Source organism: Diadema antillarum, unplaced genomic scaffold (genome assembly GCF_040938485.1).
Source record: "Diadema antillarum isolate AM-2024a unplaced genomic scaffold, OU_Dant_1.0 seq00000550_RagTag, whole genome shotgun sequence".
NCBI classification, from domain to species: domain Eukaryota; kingdom Metazoa; phylum Echinodermata; class Echinoidea; order Diadematoida; family Diadematidae; genus Diadema; species Diadema antillarum.
Window position 1 is genome coordinate 4149208 of NW_027271495.1, and position 22802 is coordinate 4172009.

The 22802-nt window shown below is 37.2% G+C and overlaps 1 protein-coding gene across 1 annotated transcript in view; it reads left to right on the forward strand.

Annotated features, from left to right (window-relative positions):
* The window catches only part of LOC139734907 (uncharacterized), a 64670-nt gene that overhangs the window by 15762 nt on the left and 26106 nt on the right, over window positions 1–22802 (forward strand). Inside the window, exons 5-12 of the mRNA XM_071645686.1 lie at window positions 4654–4803; window positions 5535–5687; window positions 7951–8133; window positions 10163–10471; window positions 12258–12328; window positions 17000–17234; window positions 17942–18163; window positions 20487–20586. Coding sequence (XP_071501787.1) covers window positions 4654–4803; window positions 5535–5687; window positions 7951–8133; window positions 10163–10471; window positions 12258–12328; window positions 17000–17234; window positions 17942–18163; window positions 20487–20586 — 1423 coding nt within the window. The remainder of the gene's footprint in view (window positions 1–4653; window positions 4804–5534; window positions 5688–7950; window positions 8134–10162; window positions 10472–12257; window positions 12329–16999; window positions 17235–17941; window positions 18164–20486; window positions 20587–22802) is intronic.

A 22802-nucleotide genomic window follows, 5' to 3' on the forward strand; every position in this document is an offset into this window, starting at 1 on the left:
TGAAATTCAACAATCTGGTGCACACTTTTGTTGGAATACCTGGAAATTTGTCAGTCAGAGAAGGTGGAAGGGGATAAGCCCTAATCCCCATTTCCCCTTCCTATACACGAGGGAGATTCTGTATTTTCTGATCGCATTTAAACGTTTTGGTGCACACATTTTGTGGCATATTTGGAAAACTGTCTATGTTCAAAGTGTAACCACAGTCTACTTGTATGCATAGGGGCGGGGGGGGGGGGACGGGCGAGCAAGGAGAAGGCGTGGGCGAGTGCTGACACCACCCTTCCAGTTTTCTATCAAAAAACGCAAGAAAATTTTCCTCATTTCGGGAATCACTGGGGATCATAATGATATGTTTGTCCCTCCCCTCTTCCCCCGTCCGCGCTCCTCGTCCTCCAGGATCGACGCCCCTGCATAAGAGGGTGCTTTTTCATTTTTAGAATTCAGATGAAAATATCTCGTAAACACATTTATGATGTAATCCGGGAAAATTTCAATCCCAGAAGTGTAATTATTCTTTCTTTTTTTTTTTGGGGGGGGGGGTTGACCATCCCTTAATTGACAGTATTTAGATATCTCCTCCCACCCCCGGAACATTTGCAGTTTTTTTAAACTGAAGTAACAGACCTGGTGCACACTTTAGATGAAACATTTTAAAATCTGTCAATCTAAAGTGTATTAAGTAGAAAGGACTGAACGGGGAGGGCATGGAAGGGGTTAGGCCTATCCCCCTCTTACGCGAGGGAGATTTTGTATTTTCAGAATTGAAATTCAGCCATATTTGGGTGAAATATTTAGACAGTTTTCTGTCAAAAAAGTAAAAACATTTCCACATCTCGGGAGTTACGAGGAGGAGCAAAATGATATGTTCGTCCCCAATACTTTTATTGGGGAACCATCCCCCTCCATCGACGCCTCTGCATATGAGGGAGCTTTTGTATAAAGTGAAAGATCTGCTGCACACTCTTTGATAAAATATATATGTACGGAAATACGTCAATTTCAAAAGTGTACAAAGTCCATCGAAAGGGACTCAGTATCTCAAAAGTGTACAAAGTCTATCGAAAGGGACCCAGTAGCGGAGCTTTTACGTTTTTACGATTGCAATTCAACGATCCGGTACATAGTTCTGGCGGTAGTTGGACAATTTTCCATAAAGAAAGTTCGAGATTTGTACTCGTCTCGGGAATTACTTGGCGGACAAATGATTTGTCTGCCCCAACATTTCCGTAGGGGCGGGGCAAATGCCCCTTTGCCCCCCCCCCCCCCCCCTCCGAGATAGATGTATCAGAGTCATCATCGTTTCAGGAATAATTCAGGAAATGTAGGGGGGTTCAATTATAGTTTTTGTTATTGTTTGTTTGTTTGTTTTCGTACATAATTTGCAGATGGTCCGAGTTGCTCGTGTCATAGCATGTTTACATGTAAGCGTATGCTATTTGATGTTGTCAACGTCTGGACCATACCCTATGTCGATATTACTTTCTTCGCGAGCGAGCGAAGCGAGCGAGCGCTCGAGAAAATTATGTATACATTATCCTACAAGATAGAATACTGTTCAGCTCTGTTACCTGTCTGAAGGCGGGCGTACGAACGTCATGCAATATGCCAAAATTTATACAATCACATTTCTGCTTCCTCCATTTTTCTCAAATTCAGGGGGGATGATTGTACAGGCCATCCCCCTCCTCCATTTCAGGGGGGATATATCATCCCCCCCCCCCCCGGGATTTACGCCCATGATATGCAGACACAGATGGGCCTACAGGGCATATAGCCTACAGCCTATATAGCCTACAGGGCAGCCGGATGGGGGCTGTTTTTTTTTTTCATAATGCATAGGAATGCATAGGGTCTAACCACTTCCCCAACCGCCCCCTTCCCTCCATTTTTTTTTTTTTTTTTTTTGGGGGGGGGGAAGTGAAAAACATGCTTTTGTTTGCTTGTTTGTTTTTTACTCTTTTTTGCTAGCCAGCCGATACAAGTACCGTAAATGGCACCAGATAATTGCGCTGAAGCCACCCCTTTTTGTTTTGTTTTGCTTGTTAGGAGATGAAACCTGGAAGTGACACCAGAAATATAAACAATCTGCCCCCCCCCCCCCCCACACACACACTTTTCAAAATGTATCGCTGGCCCTGCTATGTAGGCCTATACAGCACAGACAATATGCGTACACTCGACAAAACGTTATGCACAACTGTTTATACACGTAAAACAAATACATACACTCAGAAACATTGTCCTGTGAAGAAAGGTCTCGAATTGACCTTGAATTTACCTTCAAGTACCACACCTCCATCTTCGATAACGAAGGTACTATACATTAATTGCAAGTGTGGCATGATTGAGGGAGCTTTGAAGCCCGTCAGCAACCAACTGGTTCTGATACATGTGACATACAGTCAAAAATTACGTAGGGGCCTAGCCTTTTGTCAAGGCCCTCTAGCTCACGTCGATTGCCTCCATTCTTTTAGCCTTGGCAAAACGCTAATAGGGGCAAATAAAAAACATGTGGCCGCTTTAGACAGGTTGTCAGACATTTCACAAGTTCATTACTATAAAACACTATAGCAAGTGAAGACAGCAGTGGACCTGAACTGTTCGCCATGCATGACCAGCATGGCTGAAAAGCAGAAAATAACTCTTATCGGGTACGCCTTCTGCAGGTCAGAATAGAGAAGTACTGTCTGTACTGTCAATTATTGTACACAGATTAAAGTCTACTGCCGGAAACAGTAATTTGGAGTTTTTGGTGGACCTTTTACACTTGGTCTTTAACGTGGCTTTTCTTGTGGGGGGGGGGGGGGGGGGGGGGGGGGGGGCAGGGGAGATTCTTCAGTAGCTGCATATGGCAGCTGGCCACTCTAGACAAGTGGCCACTAGAGGTACCAAGGTTTGATTGTGTATATCATAATGGTATGCACATGTATGTTGAAGAGAGGACAGATCAGCTCATATGATAGCTTCAGGTGATTCAATTTGTTTCCAACTGATTTTTAGGTGATTCAATTTGTTTGCAACTGGTTATTATTTATGTGCCCTTTGCTGCTGTGTTGGCTGTTGTCGTGTCTCTTTCGAGGACTCGCATGTCGAGTTGTTCTTTTTTCAACATTATTCAAATCGTATTATTACACTATATCGTCAACACGGCTAAATCAACTGCTTTCACGTCTGCAGAACGTGGTTGTTTGTATAATATCTATCACTATTTGTATTGAGAAGATTATGTTATTGCCCCGGGTATTTTTGCTTTTCATTTGTGTTTTTCTTTATTTTGGTCCTACGTTGCATCCGTGCTCCTCATCTGTATCTTACACTCTGTTCAGAATTTGGGACCTACGCTTAACAAGCTCGCTTTTAAGTAGGTTCCATCATATTTCTTTAGCGTTATACATTGAGCCAAACGTACGATGATTGACCGTTATGTTTTATATGTTTTATATGTTTACATTTATTTACTGTGCATCCAAGCCAGATATTATGATTCACTATGTTTTATTATATTTGATGTACATTCCTTCGTTGAGAAATATGAAAATAAATTGAATTAAACCGAAATATTCATTCATTCATTCATTCATTTCATCTACTTATTATCCAAATAAACTGGATCATTTTCATGGCTCAAGTGCCAGATATGATTACACATAGGTACATACAGCACACATTCCAAGACGAAACACAAATAACAGCAAAACAACACACATTTCATCGATTAATTTTAGATAACACAGAAATCTTAACACACAATAACAAAAAACGCACCCACCCAACACATAAAATATTACACCTACAACCCACATGAATAAACCTAAATAAATGAAAAACAATTTTATATCCAACTAGGATTTACCTTTATATTTGAATATTCATTTTTAGTTTATAAAAAACCTGCGTGGTATAAATGCATTATGTATAAATACCAGTTCAATATACCATGACAAATAGATTCCAATACACAAAGAAAAAAAAAAACACCTAAAGCACTAAAATGGGGGACCCGTTCGAGCACATGTCCCCCAAACCTGTTCCCCATACCACATCTAAATTACTTTATACGTCCACTATAGACAAGGTGTTGCCGGAGGCATTATGTTTTCGAGTTGTCTGCCCATACCCGTCCATCCAATTTGTGGACAGCACAATTAAAATCTTAAGAACTTGAGGTCAAGAAAAATTATAAAATTTCAAGTACTGTACTTCTCCGTATCTCGGTGTGGTTTACGTTAATATGCACATGGTAAACATACATGTACTGCCTAACAATTATTTCCTTTCGACGTTTTCGGTCAAGGGGTCAAGGGTCAAAGGTCAGTTTTGGATTAACACTATTTTCCCCATTTAAAAAAAAATACTCAGTGCATATGAACAGCTTGCTTGCAAAAGGCAGTAAATCCATCATTTTTCAATGGATTTAGCGCCTTTTGGAAGCATGCTCTTCATATGCACTCACATGTACATAAAAAAACTAGGCGACTCTTTAATATACACACATTACAACACTATGACTCTTTAAGGCATGGGCCATGGGCCATGGGGTCAAAGGTTAAAGTGCTAATGTTAAATAAATGTCTTTGCCACATTTTCAATTTGAAAATATATTGCATGTCTTATTCTTAACATCCTTTTTATTACTTATAACAAAAAAAGATTGTCCCGAAGGAATTTATGGAGTTGGATGCAGTCAAACATGTCACTGTCAGTCTGGTGTTTGCAACAGATATTCTGGAAACTGCGCAGCTACTTCTGAAATACCTTCAACAGACTGTAAAGGAAACTGGTCTGGGGAAAATTGTCAGAGTGAGTATTGAAACCGCCTGTGCCTTTTGTATCTAGTCTTATCAGAATCTACATCATCAGTGTAAATAAAAAGCTTTGGAAGACAATGACCAAGCTAGAACGAGGTATTGTTTACAATTATGAATCTTTGTTTGTAAGGAGCAAACAAATTAACAAAAGTACGATCTCTTGAAAATAGATGTAGTAAAAACCAAGGTCCATCAAATGCTTGAGCACAATTATATTGGCTGTGATGCATTTTTCTCACATCCTCTTCAATATACTTTTTTTTTTATGTGTAATTTTCATTCAAGCTACATGTTTCAGAAAGAACATTGAAACAGGTGGAAATATGCATTGATGTTTTGTGAAAGGCATCTGCATGAGACTTTTAGTTGGTGTTGATTGACGAGTTTTATTTCGTAGCTGTCATTTTTCTCTACGACAAGTAACTTTCTAGAGTACAGTGAAAATTTCACAGAGGAAGAAGACAAAAATTGAAGTAGTTCATTAGGTTTCTGTTTTCGATTAAAAAGGACAAGTTTATTTCATCATACACTACAATTCAGAAAGTGAAATTAAATCTTAAAGATTTTGTCCAAATAGTGATTCTGGAAAGATTGCATGCAATGTCATTATATCAACTTTTGCAGAGGATGACATTTACCCATTCTTTGTATCTAGCAAAAACGACAAGAATATATGCAATAAAGTTTATATTTTCATAACCAAAATTTTCTTTCTTCTATCAGTCCCAGATGTTTGTAATGTCGGTTACTATGGACCAAACTGCACAGATAAATGCCACTGTTTAAATGATGCACCATGTGACAAGACAACAGGAGAGTGTCCAAATCGGGACTGTGCTCCTTACTTCAATATTTATGAAGGAGTGAACTGCGAAGGTAATAGCAAAATATGCTCTCATGAATTTTAGAACTTGCTCTTGGATGTTCTGAATCCATGGCAAGAGACAGGATCGTCAACATTCCTGTAGAGACAGTGTGCTTTTCTGCAATCAACAGAATGTCCATATCCTCTGGTAAAACTGAGTAAGAAAAGTGATCATTTAATGTCTTTTAGTTTTCAGTGTGACATGCGACTTTTTTCCTCTCTCTATGTTCTTGATTTGTGGGTTTTGAAACTTGTATCCCATCTGTTCCTTGGAAATGACTTTCTAGGAATTCAATGGACCTGCAGACAAAGATATTTGCAATATCATTAATGCACGGTGTAACACAAATATCAATTTCATTCGTACCAAAACTTCACCTGAATTTTAAACTGGAATAATGCGCTATAGCAGAGGCACCCCAGACATATAGCAACACTTTTAGTGTCTTTATTCTCCGTTCTCCCTCTTGTATTTTTTTCAAAAGAGCAGGGTTTGCTTGAATATTTTTTAACCACCCAATAATGAAAGACTGTAGTTCATTTCGTTCATTTGCCACTTTAATAGCTATCAAATAATTTCCAAATATTCCATTTAAAGTGTGCATGATATAGAATTTCATAATAATTAAATGTATGAGCTCCCTCAGGTGGGAAGGAGATATCCCCGTCCTCCCACTCCCTGGTTGGTCACTATAATTAAATATTAGATTTCAAATAATTTGAGCAGGCAGTGAGACAGTCTAGCAACAATAACAGAACTAAGATATTGTTTCACTTTTCTCTGCTTTTTTTTGGGGGGGGAGGGGGGCAATTTCTAAATAAATAAACAACGTTTTTGACAAATTTTTAGTTAAGGTTTCAACTTATATTGTCTGATATTGTCAACTTTGATATCTTATTTGTAATTTTTGTGATTAACCAACATATTATCATCCAACTTTCTTGATTGAGAATTTGCCAGTCGTGTGCATCAGATTACTGAATTTTAATTTTACTTATGCAAACGCTCCCCTCCCTGCTTGGTCTCTGCAGTTGACGTTACGGATGGTATATGGTCCCATATACATATATGCAAATTCGTTTATTATATTAATTGAAATGTTAGAATGCTTGCATAGTTTGAAATTATTAAGTGGCGTTATGCTATAAATGGATTCTTCATCAAAGAAATCCTTCACAGTTGGATCAGCTTTGATTTCGGCCTTCCAGAAATAGAATTTATTAGTAACGTATCATATATCATATTATACTAATTAACTGAATATGCTAATTAGGGTGGTAAAGATAATTGCCAACCGTTGGCAACGTAGCAACCGAGTTGTTTTTGTGTATGTGTGTGTGTGTGTGTGTGTGCGTGTGTGTGTAAAACACGAATGAACGGGAACATGGAACCTTAACTTTCCCAGGTTATGCACATGGTCTACTGGACAATTGTACGTACAATGAAGGATTCAAAATCAGCTCATCATGATTAATAAGACACTTGCATCATTTGAAGATGGAAACCGGGGTACAAAATTATTGATCCTTTATCATATCATCCATTGAATAGTTGATCTGTGTTTTCATGCATCCTGGATTAAATTTAGCAATATATTCCATATTGTACATCAATTCCATGGTTATGCTAAATAGGCTAATAGCCGTACGCCCATCTAGAACAAGAAAATATGGTACTAAACCATTTCTCTGGTCTTAAGATTTTCTGCCAGACTACAAAAGTTAACTTCAATCGAGATTTTCACAGTGATGACATCATCAAATTGAAAGAGAGAAAAAAAGTGATCTATAATTTCACACGGGGACACCAAACTCTCGAGAAAGGTGTTGCTCCTTCATGACATTGACTGATTAGTGCAAAGTTTCTTCCTTTCATTGTTTTAAGTTTGTATTAGTATAAACTGATAAGAGTAAATCCATTGTCTTAAGTTTGTATTAGTATCTGATAACAGTGAATCCATTGTCTTTTGTTTGTATGATCCTCCAGAGTGCCCTGGAGCATTCTATGGTCTCGGGTGTGTAGATCCATGCCACTGTGATGAAAGCACCTGTGACAAATTGTCTGGAATCTGTACAGGACAGTGCCTTCCAAACTGGATTGAGAAGGACTGTCAAACGGGTAATTATCTGAAGGGAGTGGAACTTTTAAAATGGTTTTATTTGGACCATCTTTGTTTGGTGGAAAAGACTGGAGTAAAAGATCTTCACTTCATACAAAGCCTATGAATAATTCTCATGTGAATATAGCATCTGGTATATTCTCTTTCCTTTTAGGAATTTCCAGTCTCACCAGTGTCAAAGTAAATCCAAATCAGCCATCATCCTTCACCTGTGTTGTTGAAGGAGACCCACCACCTAATGCAACAGATGTCAGCCTCTACCGGCTCATAGATGGTGTACGTGATGATTCTGGCATAAGTCGAAATCAGAGTTACTTGGATGCATTTGGAGAAAGGCGTATGATAGTCTTTACAATTAATCAAGAGACTTCTGGAGAATATGAATGTGCCGTATATGAAGATCAAGCAAGTCTTAGTGTTGATACAATGACTTACGGTAAGACATTAATATGTATCGTTTGATGTGCATTATGTTTCTATGATATTATATGTGATAAGTGACACAGCTATTTGCAACTTATTTACGTCAAAAGCTTGGTTATAGCTATAACGCCTGTTCATTTGAACTTGGAAGGAACCAACCAAAGAACAAAAGTTGGTAATATAGCCTCTCGTGTTTCAAGACATTGTCCAGATGTCAAAAATAAACTGTTAAATAAATTCATGTGTTTTTCTCGTGAACCAAAACAGTTAGAGGTCGGGAGTGTGTACTAGAACGACAGAAGGATTCTTTTTTAAATTCTTATAGTCCCCATGTTCTTCGTGTCTATGACATAATTTGGAGATCAGACCAAATAGTTGTTGATCCCAAATTCATGGCAGATGTTCAAGACTGTGTAAAGGCGTGTTTTTATCTTTTTAGGTTAATACCTTTAGTGAATGGGTAATATACAGTTTTTCATGAATGATGAATAAGAGTGGCTTCATGGCAATGGGAATGGGGTGAAGGAATAGGTTGCAATTAAGTGACCAATATTTGTTGCATTCACAGGGAAGGCCTACAGTGCAGAATGCTACACTTTGTATAATCATATAAAAGCCCTTTGTATAATCATATAAAAGGCCTACAGTACAGAATGCTACACTTTGTATAATCATATAAATGCCCTTTGTATAATCATATAAAAGGCCTACAGTGCAGAATGCTACACTTTGTATAATCATATAAAAGCCCTTCATATGTATCATATGTATCTGTCTTACTTTCATCCAGAATTGACTCATCACGGCCTATACAAATATTTGAAATAACTCTTTCCAGCGTTTCCATTCATTTCCATTCATTTTACCTGTAAAAGAACCTTATGTAGCATCAATGAAATAGAATTGATGCTTGATATTGAGATGGCATGTTCTGCAATGTTAGCAATGTTACAAATGCTAAAAGAATATTCAATGTATGATAGACAAATTGAATATGCATCAGGGCTTCTTTGCAGATTTGGCTACATAATGTAACAAATTTCAGTGCACTCTTTTCTATGAAATCATGATGTACATCGTATAATATTCATGACATCAAGCCAAATTCTTCATGAACTCATTAACGAAAAAAGAACGTCATTGCTTTGGATGTGAATTCAAATATGTGTTTTGTAGGCTTCCACTTCACTCAAGATAATAAAAGAAGAAATAGTGTGAATGCACTTTAAAATTCCTTTTTGATATCAGAGCTGCAGCAAACTTGTGAAGTGGGTTTTGGTAAATACTGCATTATCCAATTTGTAGTCTCACACAATGTACTTTGTTTACATTGATACAGGGTATATCTTAAGAACTTTATACAACGTATATTTGCTACACATTAAATGAAGTTCTAATACTTCTTAAGTTCTGAAATTAGTTTGTAGAAGGGCTCAAAATCCATCTTACATCACGATTTGAAATTTATTTGCAATAGCGAGAGGCACCCTGAAGGCAATCTCGTCTGGCTTTACTACCTGATTCGCTGGGAAATTGAGTTGTATTGGAGTAGGGCCTATATTTTGAGATAAAAAACGTGAAGTAGTACAAGTTGGTGTTGACTTTCATTCCTATAAGGCGCTCTCCCTGTTCAGTAGTTGATGATATGTAGAACTCTGCTAGTATGTGATGATGGAATCGTGCCCGAGCAGCACAGGCCTGTAATGAATCACATGCAGCTATCTGATCTGAGATTGCATTACTTGCGACGTACCTTTTTTATAGTAATATTTTACATCTTAGTTGTTACTCACCTGTAATCTTGTATGATAAGCATCATTTCGTGTAATTCTTCTGCTGTTGTCTTCATTTTAGGACAAAACATTTCACGATTTCTGCAGTCTTATGGCCACCATGTTTTATCTCTAAGATCAGGGTTCTTTTGTGATATATGTCTTTCACAGTCCTGCCTGTAATTGAAGCTGCCCCAACAATGACTGCATCAACATCCACCACTCTTACCATTGAGTGGATAGCTTGGAATGAGCAGAGTGATATTGGAGACCCACCTGTTACAAATTACATCACCTATTACAGGATTCCTGATGAAAACTGGATTGATGGACAAATAGTAGCAGCCTCAATGACGTCTGCTACATTAACTGATCTAGATCCAGACACTGACTATGAGGTCAGTCTAGCAGCGGTCAGGGAGGGTCCAGGAGGGACAGGACCCAGGTCTAACTCATTTACAACAGCGACCAAGTGTGCAAGTAAGTTGTCGAAAATCAATGCTTCATGCATGTATTATTTCCATTGCAAGTGATGGACAAGTCGCGATTTTAGATTTATTAGTCCATGTCTTCGAGTAATAGCCATTAAAATTATTTAAAAAAAAATCAGGGCCATGCATTCTCAGGTAACATCTGAACCCACGACATACTGATTGCTGGACAGGAGTTATATCCACTAGACTACCTAGCTTCAATCAGATATATAGCCAGACTCGCGGTTCTCATTTCTTATGGCATAGGTTACTGCATATCTCTTTTATTTTTACTCACCGGCTATTTGTCAAGTCAGTTGCAGTGGAGATATAACTTGATGCAAGAATCTTTAATTCAAATTAATATTTATTAAGACAAACAGAATTAACACTTTCACTCTTATGAACAAAATTCCTCACAATGCAGTATTGAAAATTCTGAGATTGTTATTTTAACTCATTGCACTTACGACATTTTCAGAGTTGGATCAGAATTTTTACGCAATGCCCAAACTTTTTTTTTTCATTCAGTATTTATTGGTAAAAAAATAAGTGTCATTTACAGGACAATGCCAAAACTTAAAAAGCAATTGATCATTTTTCTTGAACTAATTCCGTGTATGGAGGATGGAAGGCCAAATTATTGAGATTTATGTAAAGTCCAATCTAATCAGTGTGAGGGTCAAAATTCCCATATCATAATATCTTCAGATATCTTAGATTTAGCTTTCATATTCAGTAATAAATGCAAGGGATATTTGTTGATTTACAGCAAAGCTATATGCTGTGAAAGCCAGATAAAAAACAATAAAACATAAAAAACAATATATCACTTGCAGCGAAAGTGAAAAATTAACAAATGTCAGCATTAAATGCATCGATGCATATCAATATGCATAAAAAACTACAATGTATGATTGCCACGAATCATGAGACCATATCAGCTTATCTGAGGGATAAATGTTTCTCTATTCTTACACTGCTTAGAAGAACCAAGCTTACTCTGCTTGTCTTCTTTTTCATGATGTACATTGGAAACGTTTGTGTTGCGAACCACTTCTTTCATCTTTCTTTTTGTGCAAGTTGGAAAAAAGACCCCACACATAAACATTGGTTTGCAAAGATTACAAAATGTGTTATTAAGCAATGACAATCTCGATCTTTCTGACTTTACTGTATCTTGAAATGTCATCAAACAATACATCCCTAATGATAACTTAAAATTCCAATTGTACAGAATGCACCATTTTTACAAAACAAAACAAACGAACAAACGGTCCTTACCAGGCCTTGGCACAAAGTGATCTGTCCTGTCAGGACTGCGTCATTATGACTATTAAGAATAAACCAACACTTTTTTTATCTGGCCGATCCACACGCTGATCGTTCCGTCAAAGGACTTCACTTCCTGTCAAAAAAAAAGAACAGAAAAAGAGCTCAATCCTTTTTAGGACTGTACACATGGCAATTCCACCTTCCTATCACACCAATTATCAAACAACACTACAAAACTATTCCCCCTTCTTTACATTTTTTTTTTCTTTTCACTCTCTTAATCTCTTTTCTCCACCGTCCTTGTAAGGATTTCCCACTGGGTGGACCTCAAACCTCTCCCTTAGTTACATTCTCACCAGCATGCAAACCTTTAAAGAGCATATAATCGATACCTTAATTAAAAGATATTTAATGAGACCCAATGGCAGCTAATAAATTTATCAGTTGTCAATCACTTGAATGACAAATTATACACATCGACCATTAGTTGATTCTTCTTTTCACTTCTTTTGTGTCAGGTCCCAGTGCCTCCCCAACCCTGGTCTCAGCAACAGCAAATGTTCCCAGACAAATCAATGTCACATGGCAGGTATGTAGTTTACATGGTGTCTTGATATTTTAAAAGGGAAGCCTATCAACTAAAATAATATGATGGAGATAATTCTCATATCGTTAGGATATTTTGTAGATAGTATTTTAATTGAGGAGTACATTCACAACAAACTGAGTGTACACTTCTCATTATTTTATGTAATTCACATGTAATGGATCCTTACTGTCTGGTGACCATTTAGCAAGTGCCAATGTGAATCACCAGTGTATCAGCTGGAAACAATTTTTCACTTTAACTATACACAAAGGTCTAGCTCCACTTTTAATTAAGTCGGTTGGTTGCCTGTTCTAACGTTCTTTTTTGTGCAAATCTATTAATTGTATCTCCACAAATGAATCTTGATTTCGAAGGTCATTTTAGTAGTTTACGTTTTCATTTTGTGTTGTGAAGTATCTGGAAAGGAAAATAAGTTAGTGTGATTCTCCAACTCTGTGTTTGTTGTTGGTTTCTCTGTCAATGCTTTGTTTCTACTAATAAAAATGCAGCTAAATGGCACTGTCATTATAGTGAAACCTAATGTGTATACATATTCATGTATATATATTGCATCAACATATTAGGCAGTCTTGCATTTCACGATATAAAGGATCATTTCAAGGAATATGTTGTCAATTCAGAACCAAAATTTCCATCCTTTGCGCAATCGAATACAATTTTTGAAATGATATGGAATTATTAGTCCTATTAATGAAAAACATTTAAAACGGTAGAATATCTAGTCAGAAAAAGAGAAATCTGTACTATCGTGTTAAAGTTATCAAATCTATTCATTTGTTAATTTGTAATTCACCTTTAAAGGTACATGAAAGACTAAAAAAAAGCATTTGTTGGATATGTTAGGCATTGAACAAGAATTCTTTGTGTATTAAAGACGTATTCAATGCTTACAGAAGAAACAATATACCTTATATTGTTAGCCCAGCTCCCCCAAAGTAGCTTTGCACCTCAGAAGCATGTTTAGACTTGTTTTGGATTTTTAAAGTAATTTTGTGATTCAGGTGTACTCGAACAATTTCAAACAATGGAATTGACAAGTCTATGGAATGTGTACTTTTGATGAAAAATTAATTCTATTGAATTTTCCTTGTATTTTTTTTTTGTGTTGCTATCCAAAATGACGTTATATGCGATGGGGGCGGTCCCCCCCCCCCCCCCAAGATTTGGACCGGGGATTTGCGAGGCGGAAAAAAAATGCGTGTATACTGTATGCATGCACATGAAGCGGGTCTCCTTTTCAACCTTTCATCAAATAAGATCATAATTTTTTGAATATTTCACTCAAAGTGTGCACCAGATCGTTGAATTTCAATTCAAATTATGCAAAATCTCTCGTGCTTGGGAGGGGGTATCCCCCTTCCAAACCCTCCCCCTCTGTGCCTCTTTCCCTAGCCTTAGTACACTTTTTAGATTTACACAAAATTATGAATAATTCTGAGTGCACAAGACTTATCACTTATATTCCGAAAACTCAAAGTTCCCTCAAGTACAAGGGGAATTTCCTCTTTTAATTGACCCTTTCCTCCCTCAGTCCCCCCCCCCCACATCAGTTTTTCCTTTAATGACTTCCCAAATATTCCATCAAATATGCGTATAGGAGATATCTCAATTTCAACCTTAACTCTTAACGTGCCATGGTCGCCGAACGGCGACCATAGTCCTGACGTGCCATGGTCGCCGATCGGCGACTAAGAAGAGCGCGAAAAACATTGGTCATTTAAGTTCTTGTGGTACCATAATACGTTACACCAAGAAACTGCCACTGATATGTACTGGTACCTGATTAGCATAGCCATCGTTTGCACTAAAGATATGAGTATACTTGCATAGGAAAATTTTGAGTAAATACGTGTTTTATCAGCAAGATGTATTTTTTTCGCGTCGGGAAAATCCGCAGTGAGCGCACTCTCTGCGAGCTGTGTATAGATCAAAATTCTCATTGATAAACCACGCGGCAAAAGCCCATCGTACGGGAAGGGTGGAGATAACACTCGCCCACGCCTTCTTCCTGCTCGCTCGCCCCTCCCCCCCCCCCCCCCCCCCCCCCCCCCCCATGCATAGAAGTAGACTGTGGTTACGCTCTGAACATAAACAGTTTTCCAAATATGACACAAAATGTGTGCACCAAAACGTTTAACTGCAATCAGAAAATTATACAGAATCTCCTTCCACAGGCTTGCTACACTTCTCTTCTGATTGACAAATTTCCAGATATTCCAACAAAAGTGTGCACACGATTGCTGAATTTCAGTTCAAAAAGCTTCAGCAAAACTGAAAAAAGGGCTCCCTTGAATATGGGAGAGGTATCTTGCCACCCTTCCATTGCTTGCTACCCACTTTAGACATAATACATTTTTGGGAAGGACAATTTCCAAATTTTCCACAAAAAGTGTGCTCCAGATCGCTTTATTTCATTGTTAAAACGCAAAAGCTCCGCCGAGCGGGAGTGGGAATCCCCCTTCCCCTAAGCTCTGCCTAACTGGAATTTGTTCATACACACAGATGATGCACATTCGGAATAAGAGTTAAATTCCGTGATTTTAACACTTCGATGAAAAAGTATTGCAACAAAAATTTGCACCAGATCGCTGAACTTAAGGTCTGAAAATGCAAAATCACCTTCGTGTGGGAGGGGAAATTCCCCTATCTACACCCTCGTGTGCATGCTTTTTCTGTTTGATTGCTGAGCAGAAAGCGTTCATGATGTTCAGTGTAACAATTAATACAAGACGTTTATTTAACCAATACCATTTTATAGCCACAATGTTCAACAATAATCGACATGAACATATTGTATTGCTACCTCAAACAAGTGGGACTGTTTCAAGTCGATAAAACACGCAAAAACAAGCAAAACCCTGCATCAAATTGCACCATTTGCAACATCAAAATGAAAAAAGTTCTCACCGTGGGAGGGGGGACACCCCCTCCCACACCCTTCCCGTCCCCCTCGCTCGCTCCGCTCGCTCGGGCTCAGTCGCGTTCATGATATTCAGAGTAAAGAATTAATACAAAAAGTTTATTTAAATGATACCATTTTATATATATCATAGGCAAATTGTGCAATAATAATCTGCACTAGAATATACTGCAACCTTAAACAAGTGGGACTGTTTCAACTCGTTAAAACACGCAAAAACATGCATCAAATTGCACCATTTGCAACATCAAAATGCAAAAAGATCTTACCCTGGGAGGGGGGACACCCCCTCCCACACCCTCCTCTCCCCGCTCCCTCGGGCTCAGTCGCGTTCATGATATTCAGTAAAAAGAATTAATACAAGAAGTGTATTTAAATCATACCATTTTATAGGAAAATTGTTCAATAATAATCTACATCAAAATATACTGCTACCTTAAACAAGTGGGACTGTTCCAAGTCGAGAAAGCGCGCAAAAACATGCATCAAATTGCACCATTTACAACATAAAAATGCAAAAAAGTTCTCACTGACGGAAGGGGACACCCCCCTCCCACACCCCCCCCCCCCCCCCCTCTCGCTCCGCTCTTTCGGGTTCAGTCGCGTTCATGATATTCAGTGTAAAAATTAATAAAAGACATTGATTTAAATGATACCATATTTTATAGCCAAATTGTTCAATGATAATCGACAGGAAAATATATTGCTACCTTATTAAACAAGTGGGACTGTTTCAATTCGATAAAACGCGCAAAAATATGCATCAAATTGCACCATTTACAACATCAAAATGCAAAAAGTTCTTACCGTGGGAGGGGGAACACCCCCCTTGCAACCCCCCCCCCCCCCTTAACCGCCCCCTAAGATCAAATCCCGGCTACGCCCTTGGATATCAGGTATTTGGTTTAATCAGATCTCTTCAAAGCAAGTTTTCACTGTAGTCTCGTTATCCAGCGATGAGAGCACCAACTTTTAAAAATTCCTAATTGTAGAATTGATCTTCTTCAAACTTGTACTGATGTGTTCTTCTTTTACATATCGCTGCTTTCACTTCATCCATATCATCTGGGTAATGGCATATCCTCTATTTTATTAAAATATATTGGGTTTCTTTTATCGAATGCCAGTGCAAAACCAACATGGATGTGCAGAATTTAGTTTCTGTCCTACATCTTAGCATTCTAGAACAACAACAGTTTAAACATGGTGTGGACTTAAACTGTTAGTTAATAGTCATACATTAAATGAAGTGCACAGGTATAAAAATGTATATATACTGAAGGACCGGTCTGCGAACGAATTACTTATTGTATCAATTTAATGAGCAAAGAAGATTTAAGGCCTGCTCGTGGGTATCCACGGAGAATATAATTTTTCCATGCTTTCATAGACTTCCCTGGTCTGATGACACACCAATTTCTTTCAGTCATGGTTGGAACCTGTTGCGTAATACTGTAAAAGTGGAATTTTTCACAGGTAATGGGAACTAGCTGCTTTCAGCGCAACAGATTTGAATATGCTTTTAATGCGTTCGTTAGGTAGTTTAATATTTGTAGTTACCAATGTGATGGTGGTGACCCTTCACACTTCTGAAATGCTCTAGACATGATGGAGAAGATCAAACCACGATTTGTTTGTTGTGCTTTGTCTTTATTTTTTGGATCATAGTAGAATCACCATCTATAGTGAGAAGGGGATATGATGATTTGATCCCTTGAATTATTTTCCAGGCACCACCCATTGGAACAGCGGAGTGCAGAAGTGGTTTCACTGCCTACATAGTCCACTACACAACAGAAATCTCAGACTTTTCTGGATCTAAATTACCAGAAACATTTCCTAGTATTGAGATAATCCTGACAGACCTAGAACCATATCTAGCTTACACCATCACAGTGACTGCTGCCAATAAAGATTCAGAAAGTGATCCAAACAGCGAGATGATCGTAAGGACACTGGAAGAAAGTAAGACATGTCTATTGTGCTGATTGCGCTAACATATCTTCTACCAAAATTCACTGTTGAACTTTTTGCATAGATGTATTTCTGATGTTTACCAAACATGTTTCTTTATTTTTGCATGTTCTAGAATGCTTTAGGACTGAGTGTAACATGCGTTACAATGACAAATTCATAGGGGCCATGTAGGCATCAATACTTTTTCATCAATTTTATGTTGTTGTCAATATCCTCATAAAATATAGGAATTTGGGAGGTTGACATGGTATTAAAGTGGCCCGGTGAAACAGAGTTAGGAATGAACTCATGATAACATGCTTGACTGCATCTAAACATTAAAGGCAATTCTTAGAATTATGGTGTTTGATGGCTGTTTTTCTTTCTGTTGCTGTAGTAGGTTTTAGATAGGTGGGACAACTTACATGTTTAGGAAGCAAGTTGTTGCTGTCCTGCTCATAAAAACCATTATCCTTTTCACGTGGTGACATTTAAATACTGGAAAATATAAGGTGAGGAAAGAAAAGAGAGAAAGTGTTGAGATGTTATAGAAACTTTTGAGCCTGACAAAATCAGACATTTATAACTTGAATCATGATGGCTAGACATCTGTAAGTACTGATATGTAACATCCATGAACACATCCACACATATTATACAATAGATATATTTCTTAAGAGATACTTATATTATGTCGTGCCTGTTCTTTTTACCAGCTCCAGCCTCACCAGTTAATGTAGCAATTTCAGACACTAGCCAGGATTCCCTCACTGTAACATGGTCTCCAGCCACTCCTTTACACCTTAATGGAGCTATTATGGCTTACAAGCTGCGGTATCGCCGAACAGAACCAGAAATGGAGAGTAATTACACTGTGATCACAGTCGATAAAGGAGAGTTTGATGTGATATACCCTATCCTTGACCTCTTGGCTGGAAGTATGTATTCAGTACAGGTATGGTTGTCTTTCATCCTTTCATTCTATTCTCCGAAACTCCTTGCTAAGCTAGCCTTTATCAAGATATATGCTTTAATCGAATACACCCTATAATATTACAGTGTATTGCACAGATCTGTGACTTCCATTCACCAGATACTTATAGCTTGACCGGATTATAGCAATCACAGATTCAACCATAACTTTTTAAATTTCTCAAATGACCCTTTCTGAAAATGTTTTTGATAATTCCTGCAAGAGCTAATTCTACATGATACTAGCATACGTAGGCCTACACATATGCATAGGGATGTAGGCCTACATACAGACACAAGCATGATACATGTATATAATGGTGACCCTCCATCATAACACACCACCAGTAAAGTGTTACCCGATTTACACTGATTTTGTGTTTGGTGTTTTCTGAGAGTGCTTACCCTATCTGAAAAAAAAAAATCTATTTCAGATTTGTTTTCTCATCATTAGGTATGTGAAAATAGTGAAAGTAAACTATTAGAAAAACTGTCAATGGCTTCTTTTATTTACCTTGGAACATCCAATTTACTAATATGAGTTCAATTTGTAGCGGTCTTTAGTCGTGGGGTGTTGAACTATACATAATCTTTGTACTAATATTTCACGCATGGATAGTACACCTTAGATTCATGCCACTACCAAAAATCTGGATTTGCAGGAGTGAATCATAATTATTGAGTCAGATCTCAGGGAATCATTGTGTGAAGGCCTTTTTTCTTGCTTTACTTGTAAAGTTTGGTCAAAGTCATATGAGGAAATGATGTAAAGAATATTTGGTGAGCAGATACATGTACTGTAGAAAGTTTTAAGTTTTAAGCGGCTGGTACAATATTGGTGGAGATGAGGATTACTCTTAATTTTCACTTTACCGTTAGCCCCATGGCTCAAAACTTTACCTGTATGTTGTTCCTGTGTGGTAGAACATGCTGATGCACATAAGTGTTTGTACTAAGTTCAATGACACTACTAGTCCTACATTGTAAGTGTATATACAAGTATCAAATTGTTTCCAGGGCACTGAGAAAATAATTCAATTTTAGCAACCTAAACTGACCTCTGACCCTCGAATTTTCAACTCATGACCTAAAACTTCAAATAGAAGAAATGTCGAGCAATATGTACTTGCTGATTTTAATGAAGTTTTGCCTTCAGTCATTTCCGAGATAGGGAGAAAAAAAGCGAAAGTATAGCAATTTAACCAATTGACCTTGATCCCATGACCCAAAACTTACCGACAGAATCCTAATCTGATAATGTATGTGTAGGCCACACACCGAATTTCATAACAATACGTGCAGACATTTGCGGAGATATACAGGTGGAGAAAATGGTGAAATATTAGCAATTAACCTTCACATATGACCTTTGACCTTTAGCCAGTGTGCGCAAAAGTTGGTAGGCAAGGTTTACTCCACTCATTCTTACAGTTGTATAATGTACATGCTCCAATTTTTGTTTGAGTAGCTCAAACACTTGTTAACTTACATCATCCACAAAATCAAGTACGGATGAACAGATCCACAACCTCAAAAAAATCATAAGAACTCCTACAGGACTGTACCAGGTTACTCAAAATTGATTTTGTGAAAAGGATGTTGTTGCTACTGTATGTATGAATTTTTCATTCAATAACACATTCAAGGAAATGGATAAAAATTGAACACTGAGCAAAGCCTTTATGTTTCCTAAGAACATGAACATTTCATATTTATAAAAATATCTGTCCCAGGTTCGAACTGTCAATGGTGTTGGTAAAAGCGACTGGTCACCTATGATCGTTGGTGAAACAAATAGTAAGTCATCTAGAGAACTTAATTGCAGCAGCATTAATTTGCATTTTATGAAAGCTTTTTCCTGGTTATTAGCACTTGATTCAGATGACTTTTTGAAGGCGTTATTATTTCATCGAATAACCTTGGTTTGGGAATTTTTGCAAATGACATGCAGCAATAAGCACAGTTATATAGACACTAATTTAACCTACATGTAGCTAAGATTTGTACATCTCTCGTTACAAATGTATGTTGTCAAGAACACTGTATACGCAGAGGTAAATAGTGGAAACACTTAGATCTAATTCTGCAATAGTTGGTAATTAAATAAGTCATGCCTTACTTTACAGTAGTACATATCTTTTTGATGCATGTGTATATTCCTCTGTGTATACGCATGCAAAAGATTACTAGGCTGAATGTGTGCTTGATACCCTTTAGGTATTGATACTGTTATTTATTTATGCCTGTGCATGTTTTATACAATCTCACCTGCCACGCTGTGTGTTACAGACCCGCCTTCTGCAATTGGTGCCATAGCTGGTGGTGTTGTTGGTGTTCTCATCATCTTCATTATTGTGGGTCTGGTTGTGGGCTTCATTTTCTACAGAAGGTTTGTTTCATCAGGGTGCCAAAGCCATTAATGCCCTCTGCGTAGTGTTATATATACTGTTGTATGTTCTCTACGTGTCATGTCGAAGAGAATGAAACCCAAATGAATACGTTAATTGAGTGCATGCAGCTACATAATATGTAGCTATTTTAGTATTATTGAAATAGTAGAAAATGTCAAATAAGTGTCGTTTTAGGAAAACCTGATATTGCATTAAAAAGCAATGAATGTTTAAAAGTTTTGACGAAACTATCATTGGATGACTAGACAACTACAGTTCTTGACTTGATCGATTGATTGATTGAAAGGTCTTTATTCAAAATCTTAGTGGGCGACTAAAAGTCGAATTACACAGATATACAAATATCAAATTAAACGCAAATCAAACACAAACTTAAATAGAATAATTATTATTCTGTCCTTTTTAGTGTAAAATCTTTGTATATCTGTGTAATTCGACTTTTAGTCGTTCACTCAGATTTTGAATAAAGACCTTTCAATCAATCAATCAAGTCAAGAACTGAAGTTCACATAATTCAATCATATATATATAATTATACATTTTGTTATTCTGTGAAAATTACACATTCCCTCAACTTATTACTGGCATATTTATGTTGAATATTGGTTGTTTTACTTCTGCTCCGTTCTGAAAGAGGTGAAGTCAAGTGTAAGGGTCTACCAAATCAAATCTACCTTATGTAATATCTCACTATGAATGGACAATTTTGACCATTGAAAAGAGCAAGCCATCATCTGATTGAAGCGCAGTAATTGGCATTGATATTTTCCATATGCAAATACACAAATCTTAGCATTCTGCAGGTGCTCATAATTTTTTTTTGTTCAATCAAGTTCAACCTTAATAACTCATGTGATTAAGGTTCATGTGTGAAACGCATGCTGCCTCATGAAAAGTTAATAGAAGAAAAAGGTCGCATAAAAACAAAAAAGAACAAGAACAAGAAAATAAAACTTTACATCCAACTGTGCATACTAACTTTGCAAAAAGTGACATATAATCAAATAATTTGTGTGCACTTTACGTTTCTGAATGCTGTATAGAAGACGTGACGAGAACCAGGATAAAGAAGACCTTGATGGCAGAAAAGGTGAGTAACATCTTTCAACACAACTCTGTGTAGACATAATGCTTCTCTCATTGTACTGAAATGATCATGATGATGGTGTCTCAAGAGATTGAATACCTGGAATCGTAAAATTCAGTGACTTGAATCAACTTTTGATGATGTGGTAAAACTCATAATCAACAAATCAGGATGATGTTGAAACTTCAAATAAGGATGAGGGAGACAGATGTTCTCGTCCAACAACTGAAATTTTACATTTCATTTATAACTACAATGTAACTCCCTTAATCTTCATTTAGAAATCTGATGAAACCTAGACATACAAAAGTGTATTCATAAAAGAGACTTTTCTGCATACGAATTTCCTATAAACCTATAGTGAACCTTATGCTCATGGATTATTCTTGCCCCCAAAAGCCCCAACGTCTTTCGAAAAAAAAATTGAAAGAGTAAAATAAATGAAATAGGAAAAAATCTTAGAAAATTGATTTGATAAAAATTACTCTACCAACTCATATGAAAATATTGCGATTTTGCAAATTCACCCAACACCCAATATGGAAAAGACCTATGACAAGGAAGGGAAGCACTTCTGCCCCTCATTTAAGCACCCTTTCAAAGTGAGTTACTTTAGTCTTGATGGTGACAATTCTCTAAAAGTAAAATGTGTTGGTCATCATCTCATTTGTAAATGAAAAGTTGACCAACCCAGTCTTCACTATAATTCCAATTAGTCCGAGTGTGGCATCACTTTTTCGAGGATAAAAATTCCCATCATGGATATATTTCTTTGGCAATACCCCCTTCAAAATGGCACAATCCAGTCTTTACTACACCCGTATGACAACAATGACAAGTTTGTGCAACAATATCTCTGACTTTTGATGTATTATCTGCTCTAAAATCAAACAAACAAACTTGATATCAGTTTCACAAGTGATGGATGAATACATTTAAAGATCCTGCTCTTACTTTTAATACTTGATTTTGCACTCTATTCTTGTTATCATGTGGATTGCCTTATAGCCATGAGTGATTTTTGTTGTTTTTGTTGTTGTTGTTGTTGTTGAGTACGTGTTTGATCCTATCAGCAGATATTTGGGAGCATTTCATTTGCATGAGCCT